The sequence below is a fragment of the Cutaneotrichosporon cavernicola genome (assembly GCF_030864355.1).
Source record: "Cutaneotrichosporon cavernicola HIS019 DNA, chromosome: 1".
Lineage (NCBI taxonomy): Eukaryota > Fungi > Basidiomycota > Tremellomycetes > Trichosporonales > Trichosporonaceae > Cutaneotrichosporon > Cutaneotrichosporon cavernicola.
In genome coordinates this window covers 3,595,955-3,623,828 of record NC_083393.1, presented here as the reverse complement: position 1 = coordinate 3,623,828, position 27,874 = coordinate 3,595,955, and the positions used below count along the sequence as shown (strand labels likewise).

General features: G+C 58.5%; 14 protein-coding genes across 14 annotated transcripts; 6 read left to right on the top strand and 8 right to left on the bottom strand.

Annotated features, from left to right (window-relative positions):
* Positions 1 to 611: 611 nt before the first annotated feature.
* CcaverHIS019_0113560 (uncharacterized protein) lies at positions 612 to 1,817 on the bottom strand (the record flags this gene model as incomplete). The annotated part of the gene is made up of 2 exons (XM_060596963.1): positions 612 to 1,468; positions 1,580 to 1,817. The coding sequence occupies 2 exons, from the start codon at positions 1,815 to 1,817 to the stop codon at positions 612 to 614; spliced, it is 1,095 nt and encodes a 364-aa protein (XP_060453904.1).
* An 880-nt stretch (positions 1,818 to 2,697) lies between these two features.
* CcaverHIS019_0113550 (uncharacterized protein) lies at positions 2,698 to 3,511 on the top strand (the record flags this gene model as incomplete). Its single annotated transcript, XM_060596962.1, has 3 exons — positions 2,698 to 2,928; positions 2,967 to 3,068; positions 3,125 to 3,511. The coding sequence occupies 3 exons, from the start codon at positions 2,698 to 2,700 to the stop codon at positions 3,509 to 3,511; spliced, it is 720 nt and encodes a 239-aa protein (XP_060453903.1).
* Positions 3,512 to 4,164: 653 nt separating this feature from the next.
* On the top strand, positions 4,165 to 4,579 carry CcaverHIS019_0113540 (uncharacterized protein; the record flags this gene model as incomplete). Its single annotated transcript, XM_060596961.1, has 2 exons — positions 4,165 to 4,293; positions 4,400 to 4,579. 2 exons carry the CDS (start codon positions 4,165 to 4,167, stop codon positions 4,577 to 4,579), a joined length of 309 nt encoding a protein of 102 aa, XP_060453902.1.
* Positions 4,580 to 4,688: 109 nt separating this feature from the next.
* Positions 4,689 to 5,166, bottom strand: CcaverHIS019_0113530 (uncharacterized protein; the record flags this gene model as incomplete). Its single annotated transcript, XM_060596960.1, has 2 exons — positions 4,689 to 5,099; positions 5,158 to 5,166. The coding sequence occupies 2 exons, from the start codon at positions 5,164 to 5,166 to the stop codon at positions 4,689 to 4,691; spliced, it is 420 nt and encodes a 139-aa protein (XP_060453901.1).
* Positions 5,167 to 7,078: 1,912 nt separating this feature from the next.
* Positions 7,079 to 9,883, top strand: CcaverHIS019_0113520 (uncharacterized protein; the record flags this gene model as incomplete). Its single annotated transcript, XM_060596959.1, has 1 exon — positions 7,079 to 9,883. One exon carries the CDS (start codon positions 7,079 to 7,081, stop codon positions 9,881 to 9,883), a length of 2,805 nt encoding a protein of 934 aa, XP_060453900.1.
* A 425-nt stretch (positions 9,884 to 10,308) lies between these two features.
* Positions 10,309 to 10,770, top strand: CcaverHIS019_0113510 (uncharacterized protein; the record flags this gene model as incomplete). The annotated part of the gene is made up of 1 exon (XM_060596958.1): positions 10,309 to 10,770. One exon carries the CDS (start codon positions 10,309 to 10,311, stop codon positions 10,768 to 10,770), a length of 462 nt encoding a protein of 153 aa, XP_060453899.1.
* Positions 10,771 to 11,214: 444 nt separating this feature from the next.
* On the bottom strand, positions 11,215 to 12,139 carry CcaverHIS019_0113500 (uncharacterized protein; the record flags this gene model as incomplete). The annotated part of the gene is made up of 3 exons (XM_060596957.1): positions 11,215 to 11,822; positions 11,866 to 11,950; positions 12,029 to 12,139. 3 exons carry the CDS (start codon positions 12,137 to 12,139, stop codon positions 11,215 to 11,217), a joined length of 804 nt encoding a protein of 267 aa, XP_060453898.1.
* A 1,187-nt stretch (positions 12,140 to 13,326) lies between these two features.
* CcaverHIS019_0113490 (uncharacterized protein) lies at positions 13,327 to 14,869 on the bottom strand (the record flags this gene model as incomplete). Its single annotated transcript, XM_060596955.1, has 4 exons — positions 13,327 to 13,552; positions 13,597 to 13,961; positions 13,996 to 14,678; positions 14,713 to 14,869. The coding sequence occupies 4 exons, from the start codon at positions 14,867 to 14,869 to the stop codon at positions 13,327 to 13,329; spliced, it is 1,431 nt and encodes a 476-aa protein (XP_060453897.1).
* A 1,114-nt stretch (positions 14,870 to 15,983) lies between these two features.
* Positions 15,984 to 16,640, top strand: CcaverHIS019_0113480 (uncharacterized protein; the record flags this gene model as incomplete). Its single annotated transcript, XM_060596954.1, has 1 exon — positions 15,984 to 16,640. The coding sequence occupies one exon, from the start codon at positions 15,984 to 15,986 to the stop codon at positions 16,638 to 16,640; it is 657 nt and encodes a 218-aa protein (XP_060453896.1).
* Positions 16,641 to 17,598: 958 nt separating this feature from the next.
* Positions 17,599 to 18,751, bottom strand: CcaverHIS019_0113470 (uncharacterized protein; the record flags this gene model as incomplete). Its single annotated transcript, XM_060596953.1, has 2 exons — positions 17,599 to 18,567; positions 18,599 to 18,751. The coding sequence occupies 2 exons, from the start codon at positions 18,749 to 18,751 to the stop codon at positions 17,599 to 17,601; spliced, it is 1,122 nt and encodes a 373-aa protein (XP_060453895.1).
* Positions 18,752 to 19,046: 295 nt separating this feature from the next.
* On the bottom strand, positions 19,047 to 20,160 carry CcaverHIS019_0113460 (uncharacterized protein; the record flags this gene model as incomplete). Its single annotated transcript, XM_060596952.1, has 3 exons — positions 19,047 to 19,436; positions 19,478 to 20,069; positions 20,108 to 20,160. The coding sequence occupies 3 exons, from the start codon at positions 20,158 to 20,160 to the stop codon at positions 19,047 to 19,049; spliced, it is 1,035 nt and encodes a 344-aa protein (XP_060453894.1).
* A 1,156-nt stretch (positions 20,161 to 21,316) lies between these two features.
* CcaverHIS019_0113450 (uncharacterized protein) lies at positions 21,317 to 22,433 on the top strand (the record flags this gene model as incomplete). The annotated part of the gene is made up of 2 exons (XM_060596951.1): positions 21,317 to 22,364; positions 22,405 to 22,433. The coding sequence occupies 2 exons, from the start codon at positions 21,317 to 21,319 to the stop codon at positions 22,431 to 22,433; spliced, it is 1,077 nt and encodes a 358-aa protein (XP_060453893.1).
* Positions 22,434 to 22,753: 320 nt separating this feature from the next.
* On the bottom strand, positions 22,754 to 24,782 carry CcaverHIS019_0113440 (uncharacterized protein; the record flags this gene model as incomplete). Its single annotated transcript, XM_060596950.1, has 4 exons — positions 22,754 to 23,422; positions 23,455 to 24,063; positions 24,127 to 24,278; positions 24,323 to 24,782. 4 exons carry the CDS (start codon positions 24,780 to 24,782, stop codon positions 22,754 to 22,756), a joined length of 1,890 nt encoding a protein of 629 aa, XP_060453892.1.
* Positions 24,783 to 26,193: 1,411 nt separating this feature from the next.
* Positions 26,194 to 27,713, bottom strand: CcaverHIS019_0113430 (uncharacterized protein; the record flags this gene model as incomplete). Its single annotated transcript, XM_060596949.1, has 5 exons — positions 26,194 to 26,903; positions 26,949 to 27,152; positions 27,213 to 27,309; positions 27,343 to 27,483; positions 27,534 to 27,713. 5 exons carry the CDS (start codon positions 27,711 to 27,713, stop codon positions 26,194 to 26,196), a joined length of 1,332 nt encoding a protein of 443 aa, XP_060453891.1.
* Positions 27,714 to 27,874: the final 161 nt, after the last annotated feature.

The following is a 27,874-nucleotide window of genomic DNA, read 5'->3' as shown; positions in this document are numbered from 1 at the left end:
CCTAACCCCCTAACCCCCTAACCCCCTAACCCCCTAACCCCCTAACCCCTAACCCCCCTAACCCCCTAACCCCCTAACCCCCTAACCCCCTAACCCCCTAACCCCCTAACCCCCTAACCCCCTAACCCCCTAACCCCCTAACCCCCTAACCCCCTAACCCCCTAACCCCCTAACCCCCTAACCCCCTAACCCCCTAACCCCCTAACCCCCTAACCCCCTAACCCCCTAACCCCCTAACCCCCTAACCCCCTAACCCCCTAACCCCCTAACCCCCTAACCCCCTAACCCCCTAACCCCCTAACCCCCTAACCCCCTAACCCCCTAACCCCCTAACCCCCTAACCCCCTAACCCCCTAACCCCCTAACCCCCTAACCCCCTAACCCCCTAACCCCCTAACCCCCTAACCCCCTAACCCCCCCTAACCCCCTAACCCCCTAACCCCCTAACCCCCTAACCCCCTAACCCCCTAACCCCCTAACCCCCCTACGACACGCGTTGTCGCTCCCACCCTTGCTGCTCCGCCGCCACCCTGCTCGCCTCGCTCTCCGCTGTCCGTGGCAAGAAACCAATACCACATTCATCCATCTGTACTGCTGACGTAGAAAGCGACCTAGTGCATCTCGAGCACGACCCGGCCCTGGATCTTGCCATCCTCCATGTCTTGGAAGACCTGAGCGAGGTCCTCGAGCTTGGCCGTCTTGTAGTGGGTCTTGATGACGCCGCGGGCGGCAAAGTCGAGGGTCTCGATGGCCTGCAGGCGACCGCCCACGGCCGAGCCGACGAGGCGGAGCTCCTTGAAGATGAACAGTGGGGGAGCGGCCGAGGCGACGGGAACCATCTCGCCTTCGGGAACACCGACGCAGACGGCGGTTCCGCCGAAGCGGAGGAATGTGAGCGACTGCCCGTACGCCGCGTTGGAGGCGGTGAGAACGAGGACGGCGTGAGCGCCAAGTCCTCCGGTGATCTCCATGACTTTGGCAGCGACGTCCTTTGTCTGGGTAAAGTCGATGAAGAACTCGACACCATTCGCGTTCGCGACATCCTTCTTGCTGCCGTGGTCGATACCGATCACGCGGGCTCCAAGACCGTTGGCTGCCAAGGAACACGCGAGATGACCCAGACCGCCACCGGCACCCATGATGACAACAAACTGACCAGCACTGACGTCTGCCTTCTGTAGCGCGGCGTATACCGTCAGACCGGCACAGAGCTGGGGGGCAGCGGAAGCCGAGTCGAGCCCCTCGGGGATGGGCGTGACGTACGATGCCGGGGCAATGGCATATTGCTGGAAGGTACCAGGAGTAAAGTAGCCGCTGATCTTGCCGGCAGTGCAGGATGCGTCTCGGCCGCTGAGGCAGGGAATGCAGGCGTTGCAGACGGCCGACATCCACTTGATACCAACGCGGTCACCAACCTTGACTGGAGAGTTGTCGAGACCGGGGCCCAGCTTGGCGACATAGCCCACACCTAAAGTCAGCCACGATCGCGGGATGAGGGCGCGTCCTAGTGCGATCTCCGGAGCCAAAAAGCCCCTGGCGTGTAACACCCCCGTCCACCTTCACCCCGCCGAGAACTCACCCTCGTGGCCACCAACCTGGCCCTCGGGGGTGGGCGCAGGCAGCGCCGGCCACGCGTTCATCATGACGCCATAGTCCGAGTGGCAGACGCCCGAGTGAGTGAGACGGACGAGGACTTCACCCTGGGCGGGCTCAGGCGTGTCAATCTCGGTGACCTTGATGCTGAGCGTGCCAGGCTTGTCGTAGATGGCAGCCTTGTGCTTCTTGGGAATGTTCGTGAGGTCTGCAGGCGGGCTCATGATGTGGACCGGGTCGGTGTGGGGTTGAGAACAAGACGGGAACGCAGGGCATTTGCATCTTATAGCTAGCGGGGCCGGATGCCCACCCGGGTGGACATTGAAGCGGACGCAAGTGGCCTCTGGCATGCAAGTGTTCACCCGAGGTACTGGTCTCATTACTGGCATGTGTCACATGACTGATTCGTCTCTGAATCGACATGCCGACATGCCGACATGCCGACAAGCCCCCATCCCTAACGAGGGCGCCGATCGGGAGGCCCGGTGAGTTTTGCCGCGGCGCTTGAACGCTCAGGTATCCCGCGATGACAATAGCAATAGAGTTAACTCTGCTGGGTCTGCTTGATGATAAAACTCGGACAATAGATGATTGATAGGCTGTTTGATAGCCGGTCACTTGACACTCGACGTCATCCGCCGTTTTTGTTTACGCCCTACGTGGATAATGGCTTATCGGGTATTGGGATGCTTGACGGGTGCTGGCGAGACTTGGGACAACCCCCCTACAGCCCACGGCGTAGGGCGAGCTTGGACGCTGTCACTCGGGCTTTGATTCATCTACGAGCTGCGTCATGCTTGGATGTCTTATTCTGACATGTAGTCACGGAGTGTGCTCGGATCTCCACCAAAGGACAATTCATTCCTCAACATATTCTCCCAACTCAACTCGAATGTCTAACCCCGCCGACAGCGATCACCGCCACCCAGAATCACCGCAATGCCGACTGCTCTCATATATCATCGCCGCCAAAGAATTAGATTCCGTTCCTCTTCATAAATATCGACTCGTCATTCATTCGCGTCTTCCCTCGCCATCCCACCTCTCTTGACCGTCGTCGCCGTCGCCTTCCTCCACCACCACGTCCACAACTCTGAGGCAGATATGAACCCCCCGACGGACACGTTTCCCCGCAACGACTGGCTGGGCAGCGAGCCGCTCTTCGGGCCGCCGTACCGCCCCATCGTCGACGACCACATGCACTTCCGTGTCGCCGCCAAGGAGTCGTCTTTCCGCTGGGCCCAGTTTGCTCGCGAGAACAGGCTCGACGAGCTCCCGGGGAGCGAACAGGCGCTCGCCGTCGCCGACAAGGCGCTCCAATTGCAAGTGGCAATTGTGCAATCCATGCTGACATCCGCAGCGTCGACTACAAGCGTGCCCACGGCTTTTCACCGCGGGGCAGCGAGCGTGTTCCCGCGACGTTGGAACGTTGGGCCAAGTTGACTGCAGAGATTGCAACGTGCTGCATTGAACTGGTGCGTTTGAGCGTGGTCGGTGGCGGCGGCGGTACGCCAGCTGACACCATACACAGGCAGGTCTCCAGCACCCCCTCACCGAAGATGCCGCAGTCGTCCACGACGTCGTCCACGGGGGCCTGCTCCTCACGTTTGTGCCGTACCGCGACGCGATGTGCCCCACGCCGCCTGTGCGGCTGGCCGCCGCGAGCTGCCTGGCGTTCGTCAACACGGTCGAGCTCGGTCCGCCTCCAGAGCTCGTGCCTTTCGGGCCCACATTTTCGTGCATGGACACCGATCTCGCCTCGATGGTGCACAAGTGGGTCAGCGAAGAAGAGGCCATGGTCGCCATGGCTACTCTCAAGCGGCCCGGCACCACCGCCGTGGCGTCGGCACGCCCCGCAGACAGCTCGTCGTCGGGTAGCGACCCTTCGGGTAGTTTCGAATCTTCAACAAACTGCTAGTCGGCAAGAGACAACGACCGTTCTGACCGTGCCAATGACGACGACGACGCAGACGACGACAACAACAACAACCCCACCAGCTCGCGTAGCAGCCGCAAGCTGCTCTCGACATTGTTTAAACCGCACTGAGGGGGCCGATTTGTAATTCGGTCGCCGGCACCGCGAACCATATAGTTCATGTAGTACATACCACTGTAGACGACGTTCTTCTGTATGCATCCTTGTTGATGGCCGTGGCCGTGGGGCTCTGGCGTGTGAGCGGAGCGAGTTGATATAGAGCGAGCTGCTGTGCGCTCGTGAACCTTGGTCGTTGTCCGAGTGGGTCGAGGTTGTCCACACTGAGATGCCATGTGCGCCCGCTGTTGCATTCGGGGGGTGCATGGTGTAGGCTTGCATTGCGGCCCGCTGCCGGTTGCCCGCTGCCCGCTGCGTTCCGCTCTTGGCCACGTGGAGCGACATTCCTGGCTCCTGAGTCCAATAACGTTGACTCGTCGATTTGCCACCGGATTCAGACTCGACTCGGTTTCTGATCAACATCATCAGACATTGCTACCACCATCACCTAAGGCACCAGCATCATTTCCTGGACCCAACGAACATCACCTCCGTCTCTGGGTGCGTTGAACGGCTCCAGACCACCGCGCGCACACGCCATGTCCGACTCTGACACCTCGACCGCCTCGGTCGAGTACTATGCCGACCTCACGCTTGCAGGAACATTTCCACGCATAGCATATGAGCACCTCATGTTCTACTCGGCGCCTCGACCCTATCGAGGCCAAGTGGGTTTGTGCTGACGCTGACGAGGACGACAATGTGATCGTCGACCCAAGGCTGACACGGGGTTGACCTCGGCACCGCCCACGCGCAGCACACAGCTGCTTTCAGACCCCGACCCCACGACCCCGGGCTAACGTCGGGAAGCAGCGACGGGAGCCCACCGTTGCGCACTCGGGTTGGGCGGAATCGTCGGCCGACGCGCACGCCCGTGTCGAATCGCCACCGCCATCGCCCGACCTGGTCGAGCCTAAGCCTGACATGTGCCCTGCGCACCCTGACAAGTTTTGAACCTGTCCCCAAGTTGCATGTATCATGTATACATGTATCATGTTCGTTGCTGTCCATGTGAACATGCGCGTCCCGAGCCGCAGAGCGTACCCACAGAGATCCACAAGGTTTACCCCAGCGCCCTTCTCGGCGGGCAGGACGACGCGCGGGGACGGCGCGGGAGCAGGCACAGTGCCATCGTCATCGTCGCTCTCACCTGAAGATGGATGTCTTCTCCGATAACATCTATCACCAGGTACTCTGTAGACGAGAGGTTGTCGAGCATGTCGAACAGTCCATCGGTTTCCGCCTGCAGACTCTTGAGCTCGATGTCGGTCAGATTGGTGCGCTCGCCGGCCATGGTCAGATGCGTGTATATGTCGGGGCTCATCAGGCCGGCCGACTCGTTGAGCACGCGGCTCATGGCGGCATCGTACCCGGTGTGCACGTCGGGGCTGCCAAGCCGCCTGCGCTGCGCTAGAGCCTGCGCTAAAGCCTTGAGTGCTTGGCGGTACGTCCGGTCGTTGCCAAAGTAGATGCCCTAAGTTGGTGAATGAACAAGGTTGAACTATGATAATGCCAGCAGGTGGAACATTCACTTGGTACATGTATGGGCGGCCATGGGTTTCATGGCTTGGTTTGGTCTGCAGACCTGGAGGACATCTGTAACGATACAACAACCACGCCCACCTACCTGTCAGTTAGGGTCCGTGGCCAGCAGCATCGAGGACACGGCTCTGCATGTCGGATCAAAGGGGTGTTGTGGGCCAGCAGATCCGCTAACAGCCAGGCGCCTTCCGAAACGCCAGGATTGATTGACGACGACTATTCCATGCGACCAGGCGACCAGCTTGTTGAAGCAGTCAAGTTGTCGAGTTGTTACATGCTGCTTGGCAACATCTGTCAGGAAGATTGTCAAGAGGCATGGCGGCGGAAGCGCGCTTGGACGCGGTCAGCCATGCGGCCAAAGACCAAAGGGACCGAAGGGCCCGATGCTGCGACTACGTCGTCCGCCACCGCCACTTGTCAGAGGGTTGGGGCCGATTGCAGGATCTCGGACCCGGTCGGTTAATGATACAAGACGGCGACATGGTGTGTACTGTTTGTCAACGTAGCCTCTGGTTGTCTGGCTAGGTCCGAGGAACTCGGGGTATGCGGATATGCTCCAAACTGGTGTATCAAGTGAGGGCTTAATAGCCATTAGGTTATCTCAGGCCCATGATGTTAAAGAGACTAAAGTGGCTTCCGAAACATACCAACTGACCTCTGAAGCACCGCATCAACTGTTTACCCGAACTTTGGTCAGTAACAACCTGCTCAAGTTTCACATGGCCATGTGCCCAAACAAACCAAGTTGGGCAATGAGCCCAAAAACCAAAGACTACTATAGAATCAAACTGCGCAATAAAGTAAACCAACTACGTCATTGACATTTACAAGGCATGCGTTGACAAAAACAGCGATCATGCGGGTTTCGGAGGCAAAAGAATGGATTCCGTCGGCTACTTTGTATTCTATAAAGCCACACTGAATCAAACTGGATCAGTTAGAGGACCAGAGGATGGAGAGTTTGTCGGTTTCATCGGACTCTGTCTGACGCAACGACTCGTTGCGTCAGACAAAGTGCAAAGGTTGAGCGCATAGTCCGACAACTTCGGTCGCAGGGTGTTGAACCCGAGCCATGCTTTCCAGGCCTCAGGTACACGCACATGCGCACACAGGGGGGATTTAAACGAAAGTGGTTGCACATGGGGGTTGGTTGAATTTCATTCCAACTTGCACCGCCCCCAACTCCTTTAAGGCCCTTTGATCCTTTAGACCATCTTAGCGCCGAGTCACGCGAGTTGCCCCTTCCCCCTCTTCCCCCCTTCCCCCCTTCCCCCCACCCAACCTACCCAGTTTGTTAGTCCCCTGGTTGTCAACTAGCCGGCACGTCGTCTCGTCTCCACAAACTCATCCTTCCTCCACTGTACACTGTAAACTCACGCAGTTCACTTTTGATTCCTACTCCTCCTTCCTCCTTCCTCCTTCATCTCTTTCAACAAACATTCTTCAACAGAATACATAGAAACCGTCAACGACATCAACCACCCACGGCATCCTCATTGACCCTGGTTGGAATCGACTGCGGATTGCGTCTAACCCGACAACCTACAACCCACTGCGGATCTAGCTCCATCACTAACCTCCACACGCGATCAAGACTCCTGACTTGACACCCTCCTCTGGCGCTTTGGGTTTACATCAAGACTGTATCCCTCTTCAACTCCAACCCATCACACACGTCATCTGCGTCGCCTCGACTGTCAAAAACCACACTCTCATCAACCAAATCTCAGCCCAGGCGGCACATTCACACTACCACTACATACACATACCACCAACCCCGCCCACACACTCTTTCCTTCTTCACCTTCATTGTGGACGTCGCCAGTCGTCGGCGGCGCCCTACGATCTACGACCTCAACGTCCACATCGCTCCTCCCACTCACCCCCAAGATATATCAGTCGCCATTACAAATGTACCGAACACGATCATGTCCAAGCCTGGGGACACTCCTCTCCGTGGCCCTTTTCAACCGCAAAGCCACGTTTGCGCTGGTAGCCGTGACAACCCTCTTGTCCAAAGCAGTGCACATCTACGCCCACTATGGCGCCCTACAGGAGGGCCTGCTTACGCGGTGGTGCTACTCATTCTTCTTGCAAGATGTGCTCCTCCTGGTCGTTTGCCACCTGTTCGTGGAGCAGAAACTCGACGTTAACCGTTCAAGGACGCTCCGCGTTCTTGTCGGCTTTGGGGGAACGCTGCTTCTGTCAACCTCGGTGTTTGTCGCGCTCGCCAACGTGTGCGTCTTCTACAATTCGGGTGTAGAGGTTCACTGGGCGAACGCTTCGCTCGCCAGTGACGCCGCGGGCCGGCGCACCCTCCTCTCGGGCCTCTGGCCATCCATCTACATTACATGCGGCTGCATCCTAGCCGCCACCTTGCTCCAATGGCCATTATACTTTGTCTTTGAAATCTTCGCCAATCTCATCTCTGCGCCGTTCATCGCGTTGTCGTACGTCATGGCCGTCGGTCCGCGCCACGTCTTGCGTCGCAGCACGTGGCGTGGCTGGTACACCATTGCCAAGCAACGAATCACCTCTAGCAAGGTAGACCTTGAGGCATGTGAGCCCAAGGACTTTGACCTCGACGACACCTCGAGCGACGAGTACGACTTGGACAACTTGGCATCCCGTGAGGAAGAGACGGACGGACTGCTTGGAAACTCTGGGTCTCCGGTATCATCGATTGGCCCCTCGTGGCGCGCCCGCCTCCACCCGCGTAACTGGCCCTGGTACGCTCTCAACCCGCGTCACTGGCCATGGCACGCTCTCAACCCACGCAACTGGCCGTGGCGGTCTCTCAACCCCCGCACCTGGACCTTGGATGAGCGTTTCAACCCTCGCAACTGGCCTTGGATGCTCCTCTACCAGGCGTTTATCCACGCGGGTGGCCTCGCCGCCCTTCTCGCCATGTTTATTCTCTCCATGATGCGCCCCCACAAGGCTACGCTCAAGCTCATGTCGTGGACCGCCATTGTCTCCCCCTTTATCGCCTTGAGCAGCTCGTCCGAGTCGCTCGCAAGGATGAAGCCCCTGTACAAGTCCGGTATCGGCTTCAAGTGGGACGGCAGGACAGCCATGAGTCGCCCAACCAGGTACTCGTGGTTGCCAAAAGATCGCGTACCTGCTGGATTCGAGGACTTCTACAATGACCGCCGGCAGTACACGGCGTCGCACGACCCACTCAAGATTAGCAACTTGCATGACAACCTGTTGGAGGCGCTTGGCGACCTCAAGACGGTTCCCATTCGCCATGTCATCACCATCCTTCTTGAGAGCACGCGCAAAGACGTCTTCCCGCTCAAAAAGGACGGCGTGATTGCCAAGCGCTTTGCCGACTCGTGGGCCAACAAGGAGCTGCCCAGTGATGTCGAGGACCGCCTTCATAACATTTCCAGCACTGCGCGCTACCTCACTGGCGACTTTGGCGGCGGCTTTGCGCCCGGAGAGGGCGAAAAGCAGACGCCGCGCGGAGGAATAACGTTCGAGGACACGTACGTCACCTCGACATACACTCTCAAGAGCGTTGCGGGAACAATGTGCGGCCTCTCTCCTCTCATCATGGATTGGAATCGCGAGTACAAGAAGCACTTGTACCAGCCCTGTCTGCCACAAGTCCTCGATGTCCTTGGTACGCTGGATCACCAACTGGGCCATAATGACGAGGACGACTATTTGTCGCATCCATGGAAGTCGTCGTTTATGCAGTCGGCAACCAGCACCTTTGATGAGCAGAAGCCTCTCGTCTGGAGGATGGGCTACGGGCACTTTTACGACAAAGAGTACCTGCAGGCGGACTATGCCAAGTTTGGCAAAGTGACGCTTCCCGACGTCAACTACTTCAGCGTCGTCGAGGACCCATTGATCGATTACATCAAGGACGAGTTCCACATGGCCAAGCAGAATAAGAAACGCGTGCTGATCACGCATCTCACGAGTACTAGTCACCACCCGTACGGCATCCCGGACACCGACAAGGAGGACGAAAAGTACCTGGCACTCGGCAAGGGGGTCGACGACTTGTCCAAGTGGGTCAACGCGATTGGCTACGACGATCGCTGGCTCGGCAAGATCCTCACCGCGCTCGACGACCTCCAGGTCGCCAACGAGACGCTCGTCGTGCTCGTCGGAGACCACGGCCTCTCCATTGCAGAGAACGGCAAGCTCCCAACCTACTACAACCCATACACCATCAACAACATAGTCCCCATGGTCTTCTCGCACCCGCTCATCCCGCCCATCAAGGTCGAGTCTTCGGTCACATCGCGTGACATTGTTCCAACCATTCTCGACCTCCTCGCTGAGACTGGCTCTCTCTCCAAGCCGGCGACCAAGGCGGCCAAGGAGCTGACCGCAAACTACGAGGGCCAATCCATGATCCGGCCCATCCGCACCAAGGGTGACCACGATGTCTCAAACTGGCAGTTTACGGTCGTCAACCCGGGCGGCGAGCAGTTGACGATCCGCGACGCACACCACAAGCACTGGGTCCTCACGGTACCTGTGGGTGATGCCACGGATGTCGAGTGGCAGTTCAGCGCCGACGACTACAACGAACAGGTGGCGATGGATTTCGAGTTCCACGACTTCCTCCACAACGTTGAGAGCAAGTTTGGTTTGGAAGCCGCTCGCTGGTCGGAAGAGGCTGCGTTCATCGGGCGCTGGTGGGTCCAGGAGAACTGGAGGCGCTGGGGCCACGGGCCGTACTCAAGGTTGTAAACGACATGGCTACTCAACTTGATCTCCGTCACTACTATAGTACCACATCCTTCCCTAACAGCACAATTCCACTCATCCGCAGGCCTTGCATTCACTGTAGCCTGTATATACTATCAATCACATCGTCATCGCCCATACCCGTTCCCCAGCATTCGACAAGCGTAGAGTAGAATTCATGCATGTCCGCCCGTTTGAGCTGCAGGTCGTGTAGTTGCCGATCGCCGAATTGCCGAGGGTAGGAGGCGCGTGCAAAGAGGCCAATAAGACTGAGGGCTATCATGGTGTCACTCTTTCACACGCAGCGTTCACTTCCAACCATTCCTCCTCAATTGCTCGCGGTTTGCAGAGCTCTCCATCTTTTACCAACCAGCCTCTGCGCCAGAGTGCCAACGCCGCGTCTCTTGCCCATTCTACCCTGCCTAAACATGTCACCCAGCGCCGCCGCCCAAGGTGACAGCCAATACCTCGAGCGGGTGTATTCTGCCAAGTCACCTTCCGAGCTCAAGGAGATCTACGATGCCTGGGCCCCAGAGTACGAGCACGACCTCGTTGGCTCGCTAGGCTACACAGCACCCAAGAAAGCAGCTGATGCCCTTGCGGCTGTCCTTGCTCCGAGCCCCGACCTCAAGGTCCTTGACGCGGGCTGCGGTACTGGCCTGGTTGGAGTCGAGCTGCGCAAGCTCGGATTCAACAACATTGACGGCATCGACTTGAGCCAAGGGATGCTCGCACAGGCGGCCAAGACGGGCGCCTACGCCAGCTTGACCAAGGCCGACCTCTCTGGCCAGCTCGCAATCCCAGGCGACTACTACAACGCCACGATCTGTGTCGGCACACTGACGGAGGGGCATGTCGGTCCGAAGCGATCGCAGAGTTTGTCCGTCTGACAATGTCCGGCGGGTTTGTGGTCGTAACTATCCTCGGCACGATCTGGGAACCACGGTATCGTTCCTTTGTCGACAAGCTTGTTCGAGCTGGCAAAGTTGACGTCATCAGCACAGACGAGATAGAGTTCCGGCCCAACTTTCCCATCAAGCTCCGCGTCGTCGCCCTCCGGGTGCTCTAGGCTGTCCGTGAGCGAGGCACCACGTCGAGGGCGGTGGTTGAGGAGTGGGTAATCGAGAAGAGGGTGGTCTAGACCTGGAACAGAACTGGAACATGTCACGAATGCGGATGTGTGTGAGCAAGAATAGTCAACCAGGCGTGCAGACCGTGTCAGTGACCAGGAGGCGCTGTTCTCGTCGAGGCCCAAGTAACGTTGGGTGGCACGCAGGAGATGCATTATACGAAAAAGGCTGGAATATCGAAAGTGGTGGGTGTGGTGATCACGATCACGCAAGGTGCTGGGGGACATTGACCACAGGCACGGGGGCGGCGCTTCCACGCCTCGAGGGGTTGCGCGAGGCCGACCGGGATGGGGCGCGCGAGTTGGCACGCGACTGGCCAGCCGAGCCGGCGCTGGAGCGGTTGTGCAGCTGGTTGTAGCTCGCTGCAATGCCGGCCATGGCGGCAATGTCCATGCCCGGTGCGACTGTCACGAGGAACGAGCTGGTGCCGCTGACACCCGCGCGACCGCGCTCGTTCTCCTCAACAGCCCCGCCGGCGGGCTTCTCACCAGGGCGGATGACAGCGAGAACCTGGCCAGTCGAGCGGAGGACAACCGAAGCCTCAGTGTCCATGTCGCCACGGAGGATGAGACGCGGGCCAACAACAGCGCCGGGGCGAACCTTGTCCTGCGACATCAGGTAGATCTGGGCCTGCTTGGTCACGTCGCCGTTCGAGTACACCTTCTCGTAGGCAGCAAAGATGGCAAGGGGGCCAGCCATCCAGTCGCTCGAGATGTCAATGACGTCGCAACGCTGCGCCTCAAAGTGCGGGTGGTTGCCGTTGTAGTACTTGATCTCAAAGAGCTTGTCCTTGCCATCGGCCGAGCAGAAGACTGGAGTCAGCGAGGCGACTTCAACAGGGCCCGTGGAACTCACGCTGCGTGCTGTGGAAGCTGATGGGCGAGCCCTTGACCTTGTACATGACCTTGCCGGTCTCCTCGTTCGTAATTTCATAGTCTTGCTGGGTGTCAGCCGTGGATGGGCAAAGTTCAGGTTGCTTGCGCGCTACTGATCACGCGAGCTCAGTAATCCAACTCACGCCACGGATGCCAATGTTGCGGTTGGGGATACGGAGGGTGACGGGCTCGTCAGAGATCTGGTCACCCTTGACCAGGCGGAGGGGAGTCTCGAGGGGTCCGATAGCGTCCATGGTTGTTTGTGGTGTAGATTCGGGTGAGTGTGGTGAGCAATGAGCAAAAGTTTGATGGAGGATGACGAGATTGTAATGGGCCACGGCCTTCCGCTGTATCTATACAGCAACACGACTGAAAGCTCCCCGCCTATACCGCTTAGCCCTGCTCTCCTGGCTCTCCATCACATGATCACCCGATCAAAAGACAAAAGGAATGAGCGCCAGATTGCGCATCAGCGCTTGCTTGCCAGTAACTGCCGGTCGGAGCATGCCGGCGACCAATTGGCGGGGTTGGCGGGGGAACCACAAAAGATCTTCTTCAGGGATATCGTGGCGTTGATGGCTGATTGCTAGGTAGCCCTCATCAGCCCAGCAAAGTCTGACAGCCCAAGGAATCCCAAGGCCTAGATTTGTTGTGCACGGAAGGACTTGGAAGGACGTGGCATGAACTGGCATGGTTGAACGAGATGGGGCGGAGATCCCTGCGGCCAAACTCGGCATCTTGCTGACTCCAGTCTTCAAGCCCACTACGTCACAACATCTTGTTGTTGTCCATGAGGTTTATAGGACGTGGTACAGGGTTGATCGTGTACGAGCAACATGAGACGGATTGATCCTCTCGAGATTGTACATGTCTCCAAGTCTCGTCTGTCCTTCCATGTCCCATCGACGGTTACTCAATCGCACCCGCCCCATCACAACCCCCCGACGGCATCGACGGCACGCCGCTCGAACCCAGGGACGGGGAATCACCGGCTTCCGGCGCCCCGTTCGCGCTGCATCAGGAGGACACCGCGTAGAACGCGCCCGACACTGCCGGAAGTCCTGTTGCGTGCCATGGACCAGCCGTATTGATGCTGCTCCGGCTTCCTGGAATGCCGAGGGTCAACCACCGAGATCTGACGCACTGACCCATCTCATCCCTCATTCCTTCTCATCCAAGACCCCGACAATGGCGATGGCCATTCTGATCCATACCAACCGAAAGGACCAGGGTGGTTGTGTGAAAACTGGCGGGAATAGCGATTCGCGAGCCCAATGGGACAAATGGGACGTGGCGGTGGCGGTGGCGGCACGGTTGAGTGCGCGTCTCCAACTCCCTTCGACCTGTTGACACAACCACCGCTCCAAAACTATCCACAGGCAAGAATACACAGTACCGGATCCTCTATGGTGCTCACAAGTATTAGATAAGTCTATCAGCTCTATAAAACATAGCGGAAAGCGTGATGGTGGTCGCCCGTGACACCACGCTCGTCTTTCTCAGCTTTCTCCTCCGCTGTAAGAGCCTCACGGTGGACGTTACGCCTGCGCCACACGTAGAACTGCAAAGTGGTAGCCAGAATCGCGACAGCCCAGAACCCCAGCGACGCCGCGTGGCCCAGCTTGTAAGCTGGCTTATGGTTGGTACGGTAAATCTGACCGGCGATACTGATTGTGTCAGCCACAGACATACAGTACTCGGGAACACTCACACTCCGCCAATATTACCCATGGTCAGTTGGATACCGATGGCAAAGCTGCGTTTGCGGTAGCCAGCCATGTTTTGGCCGAGCCACGTGACCTGCAGACCTACACAGATGTAGATTCCCATGCCGGCGAGGAAGCAAGCAAACAGCCGCGCGCCGAGGTTGGCAGGGTTTGCGAGGAGGATGGCGTATCCCACAATCGTGACGAGGCTGAGTGGGAGGATAATCTTGTATCGAACAGAGTAGCGGTCGGAAGCGAGGGCGCCGAACAGGTAGACGATAGCAGCCCAGCCGTACACTGGGGCAGAGAGGGCTTGGCTCACGATGGGAGAGTAGCCGAGGCCGTTGATGATAACAACAAGGAATGTGGACTGTATCAGCATCTCCAAATGTGTGGTCACTCACGAAGCCGTACATGCATGTGTCCATGCACAGCAGTACGAAACCGGAGAGATAGATCATAGGGTCGCGGGTGTAGCGCCGGAACTCGTTCCAGCTGAAGCCCTCGTCCCGCGAGTAGACGGCCGCCTTGGCGTGGCGGACCCTCATGAGGAACTTTTGGCGCTCCGAGAGGTACGATGCGGTCTCGTAACGGTCTGCGATGGCGAAGAACGACCCTATACCGACCACAATCGTAAGCGCGCCCTCGATGATGTAGAGCCAGCGCCAGCCCGCGAGGCCTCGCAGGCCATCCATCTTGAGGAATCCCGTCGCGATGAGACCACCGACAACTCCCGAGAGACACGCTGCAATGAAGAGGTAGCACGTGCGCAGGCCCAGCTCCTCGCGCTGGTAAAACGAGGTCATGTACAGCACGAGCGAGGGGAACAGCCCAGCCTCACAGATACCCAGTAGAAGACGACACGCAACCACGGTCGCGTAGTTTGTTGCAAAGCCGTTGCCGATGACCACACCGCCCCAGATGATCATGAACGTGGGGACCATGCGGCTGGGCCGGAGCGTGCGGAGCAACATCGTCGCCGGGGTCTCAAAGACCACATACGTAACGTAGAAAATGGAGGTTGCGACCGACAGACCGTTGGAAGGAAAGTTGAGGTCTTTGACCATGCCGCCCACAGCCGCATTACCTTTGGTCAGCAGGGCCAAAACATTAGCACGCACCAATGTTGGACCGGTCGAGAAAAGCGACCAGGTACAGCACCATGCACACGGGGGCAATGTGCCAGTCGAGGGTGCGGAGTAACGCGCGCGACTCTGCTGGGTCGATGTCGTAGGAGGCTAGGTCTTCGGGGTCGAGGGGCGCGTGGTCCTCGCCCATGATGGCTTTCTCCCGCACGCTGGGTGCGCACGAGCTGTTGGCACTCATCGGAACGATCGGGAGATGGGAAAAAAGTGTGGAAAAAGAGGGGCTGCGGGCTGCAGACGCTGACCGCTCTGGGTTCGCAAAGGGAACAGGTGCTCTCAAACGAGCCGAGATGTTGATGGATACAAGTGTTGATGGTCGCGTTAGGCCGATGTCCGGTCCGTGAACCGGTCTTGTCGAAATTGCGACTCAGAAACCTTGTGATGGCGCCATCTTTGGGGAACAGTCGTCGGGGGCCCCAGAAAGTGCTCACCTCAGCCGCAAGGCACATTCCATGCAATCTCCATGCGCAAACCACCGAAGACGTCCCCGAAGCCACGTAACCGTGATGCGCATCTCTCTGTATGAAGAGGTCGGTAACCACTCGCACATAGCCCTTCCCGCTGCCCTAGAATGGCTTACGTTGATGATTCTGTTGTTCCGAACTGGCCGAGGACTAGAAATTACTAAAGCCACTGCAGCTCACACAAGGTAGGGATGCAGAGAACACGGACGCTTCGAAACAATGTAACTGTGGAAGCCTCCGTCTTGTCTATGAGGACGATAATTGGGAGAGGACGGGCGCCAGAGTGTCCGATTCGGACATGTTGTTTGTCAACCAGCACGAGGCCACTCCCAGAACCATGCCTCCATCTACAACTAGGCGAGCTTGGGCTGCTACCAACAGCACTGTGGAAGCCCTACGGACAATGGAGGCTAGGTATTCCGAACGGGTACCCCTATGGAAAGTCTCTCCGTCTTCAACATGGCCCAGGTGTTGACCCAATGGTCTGCCACGCGAATGGACGTGCTGTTGACTGCCCCACTACGCCGGTGAGTCGACTTGCGGCCTCATCCATCTTTCTTCCCCATCACATACAAATTACACAGCCGCCTTTCACGGCGGCCGAGGGGAACATGACTGTCGCGCAGGTGAGCAAAGCTAACCGGCAGATCCATCCAACAGATAGGTGAAAGCCGAGGTGGAGGTCTGGCACGTGACTCTCGGTTGTCGGGGTTCATGATGCCGAAGCTGCACTCTGTCCAAGTCGCGTCGTGCATCTCCTCCATCATCCACACTCTCATCATCATGTTCCTCCGCCGCGCCTCGCGCGCAGCTGTTGCTGGCGTCGCTCGGCCTATCCTCTCCGCATCCTCATTGACTGCCCGGCGTGTTCCCTTCCCAAACCCCTCCCTCGCTCGCCCACTCTCCTCAACCCCCTCGCTACGATCGCGGACAAGCGTCAACCTCACAGGACTCATCCCCGCGACCGACGCAGAAATCCAGACATTCCGCGACCGTACCTCTGGCGGGTTTACGGAAAAACACGGCGTGGCCAGCGACATTGAGCCGGCCGGTTTCGACCCCATCCCACCCCAGAACGCGCGCGGAGGGCGCGACGTCGCCGGCTGGCGCGCGCTGTACACTGGAACAGTGGGACCAAACTGGGTCAACCTCCACAAGACGATGCATGGGGGTTGCGCTGCGTGGCTCGTCGATAACCTGACCGGCCGGGCTGTCGAGACTCTGGGAACCGACTCGTGGTGGGGACCCGGGGTCAGCATCAACCTCGACATGACGTACCAGTCGCCGGCGCCCGAAGGGATGGTGCTCGATATTCTGGTTACAGTCGACCGTATGACGGGGAGTATTGCGTATACGCGCTGTGAGCTGTTTGATCACGCTACGGGCGAGCGGATCTGCAGCGGCAACCACGTGCTCATGTGGCGCAAGCCGAAGAAGTAGTAGGTGGTATGCATAGCGGGAGCAAGTGCCAGTGGTGCCAGTTGGAAGCGTCCATGCCTCTTGGACGGCTCGCGGTCCGCGCATCGCTAGCTGATAACCGCCTTGCTCTAGTTACGGGTCAGACCAAGTCCGGCGACGACTACAACGCGAGGCAAGAGCTTACCCCGATCGTTCCACCGTCCAGCGGAGGATCGGCTGGCCAGACAGCGTCTGGCAACGGAGACTCCGGGACAGCTGGTGGCGAATCGGGTACAGGTGAAGCAGGTGGTTCGACGGCACCACCAATGGTCCTGACGTGGTGGTCGCGAAGGGAGCAAGACCAACATCGGAGCGACCGTCGAGGGAGCGGTGAGGTCCATGTCGACCTGTGACACCAGCTCGGCGGAGTCGCTTTGCCAGTCGCCCTGTCCTCTGGTTTCTGCGTAAGCGCAAGAACAAGCGCAACGCCGGCTACAACAGCTCGGGGTTCAAGGCTGGAGCAGACGACTCCGACCCTTCCATCAGATCAACACGAGGCGTGGCATTGGGCGTGCGTCCTTGGTTTGCCAGGATGATCATAGACTCCAACCATCAGGCTATCGCGCTATCATCAATCACCCCGCTCGACGCACGAACCCGTCCCACTCCTTGGCCACATTGAAGCTTCGAGTGCTTATACGTTAAATAGAAAAGTCATAGTTCAATTCAGTGATTTTCTAGTTGTAGAACTTGGGCCGTCACGTATCGCCCCCTGGGCCCCATCGCCCACTGTCCTCTCCTCCCCCAACTGAGCCCGTGACACCGGTCCACAGCTCGGAACCGTCCAACGCCGCCTGCCATTCCCGCTTCAGAACCTAAGCCTGAGACAAGCGCAGCACCGCGCTGGCGACCCGTCGTGGGCCGATGAGTGATCCTCCCCAGCATCCGTAGACTTGATTACACAGATGCATCGATAGAGGAAAATGTCCCTTGTACCCAATTAGAGGCGAGCCGGTGCGCCGGTCTTAAACTCCTTGGCCAGCGCCACAACATCCTCGGCCGCGCCAAGGGAGCTGATGAACCCGACACCTCCGAACCCATACGCGTGGATAACGCCGACGCTGCGCCCGCGGTCGGCGAGGCTCGCGGTCGGCGTCGCGGCTGTCGCGCCGTCGCCGATCCTCCGGTGCTCCAACTCAACGCGCTGGCCGTTCTTACGCGACGGCCGGAGCCCAACATTCACGCCGAGGACCTCGATATCGCGCCAGGTGCCACCAGGTGCGAGGTTGGAGTCGAGCGCAAACGTGCGCTGCAGGATACCTTCAACGATCTCGGTGCTCGGCAAGGGGGAGTAGTTCTCCGCGTCATAAGTTCCACCGAGGACGACGTGTCCGTCTGTACCGGGCCGAGGGAGGATGTACGTGGGAGGAGGCTGTTCGCCGCCGGCAAAAGTGGCCTTGAGGACGTCCATGACCTGGCCAGCGCGGGTCACCTTTGGAGCGCGCGCCAAAACCGTCACGCCACGGGCCGAGTATACGGCTGGGTCGGCAGCGCCAACGAGCGCCTGCGCGCCGAGTCCCGAGGCGTTAACGACAAGATCGACCTTGCCGAAGACCGAGTACGCCTCGTCGACCGAGTTGAGGCGCTTCTTGACCATCGGGATGCCGCGCGCGCGCACCTGCTCACCGAGGTAAAGCATGTACTGGGGCGCGTTCATCATGAGCGTCTGGCACTCGGTGCCGTAGGCGAAACCGCCGGGGAGACCATCCTTGGCGGTAAGCACCTTGACGTCGTCGGCCCATGGGTGGTCGTCCTTGGACATGGGCGACCCCGAGACGCTGAGGATGGGATACCACTGCACGAGGTCAGGACGCGTGTGGACCATCTCCTGGAGGCGCTGGAACGTGCGCACATCGCGCTTGTAGACAGGCTTGGTGGTATCGGTGTCGTAGCTGAACCACAGGCATCCCTGTCGTCAGCTCTGAAGAAGGGTGACTTACGGCCCAGGGCGACGCATAGTCGACGGCGTTGCTGTCACCAGGAAGGTCCTTGCCCACGACAGCGACCCTGAATCCGGCAGCGTCGAGCTCGAGAGCAATGCTGAGGCCGATGACGCCGGCACCGAGCACGACAACGTCAGGTTTGGGAGACATGTTGTTTCGAGAGTTGAGGCACGGAGCGTAACAGATACAGATACAGATACAGATACAGATACGAGATTTATCACTTGTCGTCTGGCTTGGACTTTTGCGGGTCAGGAAGTGGCGGAGCCGCCGGACCAGTGGGCTTGCCGAGCCGAAAGGAACCGACGGCTACTAAAAGTATATCGGCCTCATTCATTCCAAGCCACGGCGCTAACTTGTCAAGATGCAATATCCCTGCAGTATCCCATCCATGTATATTCCGCGGAGGCCAAATCCGATATTCTACTTCTACAGTACGCATTACCTAGTCGCTGTCAGAGCCATTGCCGCCAAACCCGCCGCCAAACCCGCCGCCATAGTCGCCGTCGTTTCTGTCAGACATCATATCGCCCATCATCCCACCGGCCATGCCACCCATGAGCAGGGGAGCGAGCATTCCGAGCGCCGAGCCGCCACCCATACCTCCCATACCTCCCATGCCCATGCCGCCCATGCCCATGCCGCCCATGCCTCCCATGCCTCCCATGCCTCCCATCCCCATTCCCCCCATTCCCATCCCTCCCATCCCTCCCATACCCATGCCCATGCCACCCATGCCGCCGCCCATCATGGGGCTGTACATGCCGAACGGAGGCGGGCCCATCGAGTGCGTGTAGCACCCACCAGAGTATCCGCCGTTGTAGCGGCTTGGGCGCTGTTGTCAGCTCGTGTTTCCCTCCAACTTTGTCAACTTACACCACCCATACTGCTGCCGAGGAGCATGCCGAGGCCTCCTCCACCCATGCCTCCCATTCCTCCCATGCCGCCCATTCCTCCCATCCCCATACCGCCCATGCCGCCGCCGCCGTAACCCATCCCGCTGTGACGGCCTCCTCCGCCGCTCAGGGCAGCACCAAGTAGCGAGGACAGGGCACCACGGCTCTGCACGGGGTCTTGCTGCGCCTGGTGTTGGGCTGCTGCGCGCTTCTCCGCCTCGAGCTTGGCCCTCTCCTCGGCCTCGACCTCGGCGAGCGGCTTGCCCATCTTCTCGAGTAGCTGTCCGTCGGCCACATCATAGTTGCGGCGGCGCTTTGGCTTCTCTTGAGGCGGCTGGGGCGTAGGAGCTTGGAGATAAGGGTTGTTGCCCGGGTTGGCTGGGTCGAAGGGGGGCGGGGCGGCGTGGCCCTCGGCCTGGAGCTCCTGGTCAATGGTATTCTTGATGGCCTGGATCTGCTCGGGGTGCATCGCGCCATCCTTCTCGAGGGGATGGACCCACGACACGGTTGGGGGGTTGGTGGACGGGTCAATGTAAAAGTAACACCCGTACGAGCTGTCAAACTGTCGAAGCCTGGTGTCAGCGTTAAACCATTGTGAGGGGTTATGCACCAAGGCTCCGGGAGGCCGTCGACCTTTTCAGCTGGATTAAGCGGGGCAGACATTGTGAGATGAGTAGAAGTGAAGATGTCAACGTGTAATGGGTAACGGTAACGGCCATGTTGGTTGATAGCGGGAACTCGGGTAGCTAGCCGTCACTACCTTCGCTACCTTTGGCTCAAAGGCTTGGCAATGATCCACTGGGTGGGTGATGATGACAATGAGACAGGCCGGAGTCTCGATCACTATCTGATCCGCCCCTCTGTCTCGGCTATCGACTGCGGGCAATTCCGCGCAGCACGCGGGCAGGGGATGAGACCAAAGGTAATGATGATTCTATGAAACGAGCTGCCAATCGCACTCGTCAAGACAGGTCATGTCGGCAAATGTCGGCAAATGTTGGCAGCATGTGGTGAATGGTGAATGACTGTCATCTACGTCTGATCTTGTGTCACCTGAGATAGCTGAGATCTCATTTGTCTCGCTCGCTACCTTTTGATCTTTTGAAGAGTCCAAGCAGCCTTTTGAGCTTTTGACCTACTGTAAATAGCCATGATCAACAATCGACTAGTCTTTTAATGCGTGCCTGAAGATGGCACATACAGTAGGCCAGTAGGATTACTCTCAGAGGAGAGTATATGATACTTGTAGAAGAGAAAGGGCAAGGGCAGGTGGGCATGTTTAGAGTGCGACAGCGACATGTCCGACAGGGGAGGGGCCGGCGGTTGGAGTTGGCTCCAGGCCCATGTGGCTGCAAAGACAAAGCCCACCCAACCGCCCAACCCCGCAAGGTGGAAAGGTGGGTGGGGAGCGGAACGAGAGAGAACGTGAGTGCGATGCGATTGGAGCGTTCAGGGATCAAACTGTTTGTGCGTCATAAGGTACAATGGGAGAGATGGTGGGGGATCGACAATGGGTTAGCCTCCTCGCTTCCTCCCCCCAAAGCGCTCGACTACTCTTACTAGTACTATCCATCAAGCACCAAGTGTACGTAGACCTTGCCCTTCACCATACACAGTCTACCACTCGCATCCCCCCCACCCCCTCCCTGCCGTTGACCATTTGTCCATCACATCACTGCATCACACATTCAATCTCTCTCTCACACTCAACATCCACACCACTAACCCTCAACTTCAACCGCCTTCCCCCAATTTACTACTCGTCAACCTGCCGTACTCATCGCCAGTCTCCTCCCCCACTTCACCTTCCCCCATCGCCATGTTCAAGAAACTCAAGGAAAAGGTCAACAGCTCGAAGAATGACGCTCCCGGAGGCGGCGGCGGCGGCATTCAAGGCATGTCGTTCCGCGGCGGTCCCCCCTCCAAGCCTGGTTCAGCCCCCTCAGGACCCAGACCCACTTGGACGACATCGATGGACCCCGACAGCCCAGGCGCAAACCCCCAGTCCCTCTCGCCAGCTCGCGACGGTATCGCATTCATCGATGCACGCGTCGCTCTCGTTTCATCAAAGGAGCTAGGTTACCTACTCGCCGCAATGGCAAAGCTCCGCCTCAGGCCCGTCCTCGTACCTTCCCTCGCAAAGATTGTCGGGCAGGTGTGCAAGGAAAAGGGTGGAACCGGCATGCAAAAGGAGAGGATGATCATTGAGAACCTGTTCACGAGCGCACTGAGCGCCGCAAAGGTCCCAGACGATCTCATTGCCGGGCTCAACCCCGTACTCGACATCCACTGGGTCAGCGAGAAGAAGTACGCACTCGAGGACGTTGTCGAGGAGAACGTGTGGCTCGCACTCGTCGAGGGTGTCGAGGACAATGGCGAGAACCGCCCGGCAATGGCGGCGAGTGGAGTCAAACAGACGAGCCAGGCCTTGAAGCAAAGCTCTGACCGGCTGACTATTAGCGGCGAGATTGTCACTGTCAGTCGCAATACACTCGGCCCGCACATTTTCTTTGCAGGTGACGAGATTCTCGAGTCTGCCGCGGTCAAGGAGGCCGGTGGACCCAATTTAACGGGCATCGCGTTCAAGAACATTGACAGGGGCGGTCTGGGGTTCAAGGGGCAAGCCGCCGCCGACGAGTTCGTCCAACGCATCTATGAGCGGGCCAAGGCCGATGCGGCTGCGGCTGCCACACCGTCTCTCGCCATAGATATCAACGGCGCGACTCCGACCAGCGGCAATGGAAACGGCAACGGCAACGGCACCGGCAACGGCACCGGCACCGGCACACCTGCCAGCGCCGGGCCGGGCATGTCGCCAACGCAGAGCCTGTGGCTGCGAAATGCCGACATCTCAGACCTCGTAGTCGGCGAGTGTTGCCATGATAACAAAAGTAGAACTGACCGCAGACGTCGACCCCAAAGCCAAGTCACCCTGAGTCACGCGCCGCCAAACGATCGATCACGAGTGAACGAGTGCGAGTTGAACGAGTGGCCTAGGTAGTAGGTTCTTGGGACGTATGTCCGCGGTATGTATCATCAGTTGTCTGTGCCACCCGCGACACATACACACACCAGAGGCAACATCACACAGTATTACATGGCGCTTGGTGTAACACTAATCAACTCATCTCTATTACGCTTCTATACGCGTGTCGCGCAACCTAGTGTATGCTGATATATATGACCTGTACGTGAGATTTGTTACACAGGCTCTGGTCGTTGGAATGTCGTCACACAGTCGTTCAGAGATAGAGTGCTAGGACACAATTGCGTTGTTGGCAGTGTTCGAATCAGCCGAGAGTGAAAAGCGTTTGGCCCTATTAGACAGGCTCCGGCGGAGGCTCGCACGCAGACCTTGACCCTTGGGCATCACATCGTCCGACTGGCCCCACCCGAGGCCCAGCATGTCGGCCGCCGACTCTGGCCCGGCGTTGCCACAGAGCCACGATGGGACAGGTGGGAACGTCACCGCGCACGTTCCCCAGTCGCTCACGCTCACATGCACCACAAATGGCACTGTCTCCGTTTCATCAGGCGCCAGCGGCACCTTGGTTGGTGTGCGCACCTTGCCACCGCCGCGGCCGAGCCCACACTGCCCGTTTTCGTTGTCACCCCAGATGTACATCTCGCCGGCGTGGGTGAGGACGACTGTGTGGTTGCGGCCGAGCGCGACTTCGGCAACGCCCGTGTCGGCCAAGAAGGGCGGAAGATGATCCGAAGTGATGCGCGGGCCGACGCCTCGAGCCAGCCCGAGCTTGTCAAGGTCCGAAGCGCCAAGACGGGCAATGCGAAGGGGACTCTCGCCAGGAAGCACATCTGACGCACCGAACGCAGCAATCGAGACGTAAGGGGTTCGGAAGGCGCTCAAGTGGGGCGAAGGGCCCGCGGTAACGTGTGTCATCGTGTTGGAGCTCATGTGGGGGAGCTGCAATCAGCGCGTCCGACGTAGGCACTCACGAACTCCCATCCCGCCTCCTGCGTGGCACTGCCTGCATCATGAGCGGCACGGCCCAAGGAATCAGCCATGCGCGCCCAAACATCGCCGGCCGACGTGAGCGCCACGACGAGCTGCCGGTCCGGGTCGATGCCGGTTTTGGCGACGTCGACAACGCGTGAGAGGAGCGAGCCCCGCCCGGTGCCGGGGATGCTGCGAAGCTTGTGCCATCCAGGACTTTGGTTGCATTTGACCACCTCAACGGGGTGGGTACATCGACCTGGAAACGGCGGTGGAGGAGGCGGGGACATGGGGGACATGGGGGAGCGCGACCCTCCGGATCCTCGAGACATGCGGCGCACAGCCTGGAACGCGTTCAGGCCTGGCCATTCCCAACCATCCCGCGGCGAGGTGGGCCTAGCACGCCCAGGTCCACGCCCATCCAGTTCGCACTCGGCTGCGTACTCGGTCCATGCCGTGCACTGCCTGTTCTCAAAGTGCTTGACTGTTGCGTCGTGGCCCCACCACAGGCCGCCATGAGTTGTCAGGAGAACGATACCCGCGCCGCCAGTAGCGACGAGTTTGGAGACTCGTTCGTCCTTGGCCAGGGGCGGTAGCTTGCGCGGGATTACCTGGCGTCAGTGATCGTCCGTCCGGTGGGCGAGGATCTGGCCAAGGAAGGCACCAGGACTCACAGCGCAGTACAGCGGGTCAAACTCCCACAAGCCGTGCTTGTCATCGAGGACAACCAGTCCCTGCGCCGTGGGCTCGGCCATGACTGCGCGGAACGGGAGCGCAAGCCGAACTAGGCCGGGGTAACTGAGGGGCTCAGGTCCAGGCAAGGTATCTAGGTATCAGCCGAAACCAGCGCGAATCGGGGAATTGTCGTACCTCGGAGCCATAGTCCACCGTTCACGTCACGGGCGATGACACGAACGTTCTGGTTGGTGGAGACGTGATGCACCTCGACGATGGCCAGCGGCTGGTCGTTGTCGTGGAGGACACGCCCAGCTGGCCCGACGTCTGGTCCCCACATGCTGGCGTGGGGCTCCTTTGCGAGGGCTGTTGGCGTGTACACTGCGTTAGTGGGAGGCCACTTGATGTCGTCGGTTGTGTCCCATGCTGGGTGCGAGCCATTCCCTCCTGGAGTGCTGGTGGGTCGGCGGGGAGCACCGCAAAGGAGGAGGCGGGTTGATCTGAGGCCGACACTTGCGCGCCACGAGTAGCCCTTGTGTATGGGATTGTTGAGGACGTTACCGGCGAAGGGAAGGTCAGTGAGGATGCGTCGACACCATACGGCGTCATCCCCGCGGTCGGACGGTAGTGTGTCGAAAGGGGAGGTAGGGGTCATGGCGGGAGGAAGGTGTGCCGAGAGGGGGATGTTGGGCACAGAGTAAGTGAGAAGAGGGAGAAGAGGGAGAAAGAGAAGATGAGAAGAAGAGAGAGATGCATGATAAAGTAGTTTAGGAGGACGACGGAGGGGGTGGGGGAGGGGGCCGAGTGTTAGAGTGGCTGGAGTGAGAAGGAGGAGGAGGAGAAGGAAGAGGAGGAAGAATAAAGGAGAAGGAAGAGAGGTCAATGCGGATCAAGGAAAGGGGAAGGAGAGTTGAACGAGCATTTCGTCAGTTGGAACAAGAAAAATTAGAGAGGTAAGCCGAGTTAGGTAAAGGGCTTTCAACATTTGTATTTCAACACAGGCACAACTTCCAAGGTGAGGTAAACATTACTTTGATCCTGTCCATGTGACTATACTCTATACCTCTGCTCTGCTCAAATACCTCTCAACAGCTCAACAGCTTGAGCTTAAGATTCAAGATGGCACTTGGGCGGGTGAGATGACAAGCATGATACCATACCAGCCTGTTGGAAGCTCGCAATACAAACCGCCGAAACCTTGGGTAACGCACGGCTGGAGGGCGGTGGCGTCGATATCTCTCCAGGGGCTGTGCCCTTCTGATCTGGTTCAAGTGCTGCTGATCGGAACCATCAAACTGGAAGCTGCGAGCTGCGAGTTGGAAAGCTGACAAGCTGGAAAGCTGGAAACCTGAGGGAGAGCAGAGGAGAAAGAGAGAGGAAGAGATTGACTCTCCACTCTTAACGTCACTGATGTTGCCCTAATCTGTTAAAGCCAAGTTACCATAACGAGCCATTTTAAGCGACATTTGGTAGGTTGATTAATATTCCTCTTTGGCTCTGCCGCGTTACAGATCCTCATTAACACTCCTGACAACCGCCGTCAGCCTCGGCGAATGATGCAATCAGACAAACGGACAAGAAGGAATTGGGTTGGCGTGCGGATACTCTGTTGCAATCTAACCTGGTGGATCCGTTCTTCACGCTCCAAGGCTGTGCCGATAACAGGTTGTCATCGCATGTCATGTCATCGCATCTACTCGGGGCATACATTGTTGTGCCGCTAATACCTGACGCAATCACATCATCAACTTGAAGCTATGACGGTTCTGACGGCTAACTAACCGCTGCGCATGTGCAGGACATCTAAATCGCTCATTTGGGTCCGCTAATGACGCGGAGGCTTATGCGGGGGATCTCTTACTCCCGCCACCGATCGTGGTAATGTCCGCATAAACCCGTGTGTTTGGTCCCAAGTACGTACGAAGCCTCCTACGCTACCACCGTTTGCTCCCCGCGCCACACTGAAAGGCAAACCACGAATGCATGCGTACAAACCACCGCCTCGACAGATTACAGTTCCTATGGCAATCTTCAACCCCTCTGACCTTGCGCCCTCCCCAAACCCCTCACACTACGGCCTTTAGCTTGGTTGTGAGTTTCATCCGTGCTGCGAGAATCAAACACGCAGCTATCCCCACGCATATCCCGCTAAACACGCCTTGGTATCGGAACCCCGTGTGGTCTCCAAGGGCATTGAGAATGGCGCCATTGATGGGCGGCCCGGCGAGCATGCAGAGCCCAACGCCACCGTAATTGAGGCCAACGCGCGCACCAATCTCGTGCGGCTCGCTGATCTGCGAGATGCATGCTGGCACCAGCGAGACCAGCACACCAACACTCAAGCCGTAGAGCACGGAGAAGGCAATGAGAGTCTCGATGTTGTTCATCGGCACCCACATTGCGAGGAGGAGTAACGAGCAAGTGAAGCAGCTGGTCACAAGGAGGTTGAATCGACCAAGCTTGTCACCAAGCGCACCGACCAGGCGACCCACCGTGGACCCGGCATTGAGGAATGAGACCGTGTACGCAGCAAGGTCGGGGCTGGCACCGAGGCGCTGGGCGTTGGTCGGCAAAAAGAAGAAGGGCATGAACATTGCCAAGCTCATGATTGTCCCGCTGGAAGCGAAGAGCGCGTACACTGGCTCGCGGAGTGGCTTGAAAAGACCACGCCACGGCGCTGGCTTCTTGCGGGGCAGGCGAGTGCGGATCAGGACGTTGCCGATAGCAAAGCACCCCAAGCAGATGAAGCCACACACGCGCATTGTCCAACCGAAGCCTGATGTTAGCGCCTATACGTACCACTGGTGAGAGAACTACTCACCAATCTTGTTGATTAGGCGCGCAATAGCAATGGGCCAGATTGTGCCGCCCAGACCAGAGCCAGTGAACACTACACCCATGGCAAGTGCACGCTTTCGCGAGAACCAGTGCGACGGAACGGCGACGATCGTGTTGAAGATGAGTGCAGACGCGATGCCAAAAAGCACGCCTTGGCACAGCATGAATTGGTAGTACTGCGTGCACACTGGTGTGAGCGGTGCAGTAATGACGAGGAAAGTGTGGTCTTGGGATGCTGGGAACGTACAGGAAGTGAGCATCAGACTCAGCGTGAACAAGATGGCGCCGGGGATGAGCAGTGCGTGGGCGCCAAACGCGTCGAACAGTCTACCACTGAACAGTCCCTGCCGTCAGCTTTCGCCAGAGCATTGCCTCACCCCGGAGAACAAAAGGAACAGCTGGATCGAGCCGATCCATGCAATCTCGTCCGGTGTCCGGTCCGCGAGCTGGTGAGTCTCATAATGCCGCTGGAAGACGCCAAACGCGTTCGAGAGGCCAAACTGAGCAAAGCCCATGAACTGGTGTCAGCGAGAGTGGGCTCTTGGCATCTCGCGCCAGGCCGACTCACTGCACTCCCGGCGACCGTCAGCCACGCCTTGGTCCCGCCGTCTGGGTTGGGCCCGGGGCCGACTGGTGGTTCGGTCGTCTCCGTCTCGAGCTGTGGAGTCAACGTGCCGGGAGTCGAGGCGCCCATCTTCTCGTCGCCAAATTCAGTATGCTTCGTCATGAGCGTTGGCTTGTCGCTCATGTCATCGGAGGTCATTGTAATGCTGTGGTTGTCGGTGTCGATGAACTGGCCCCATGGATGGAGTGAGGGTGCCTTTAATGAGAGACCAACTGAAATGTGGCTTAGTGAGCATTTTACAGAGGGGTTAGTGTTAGTTCGGGTACGCGGGTAACCAGGCTCAA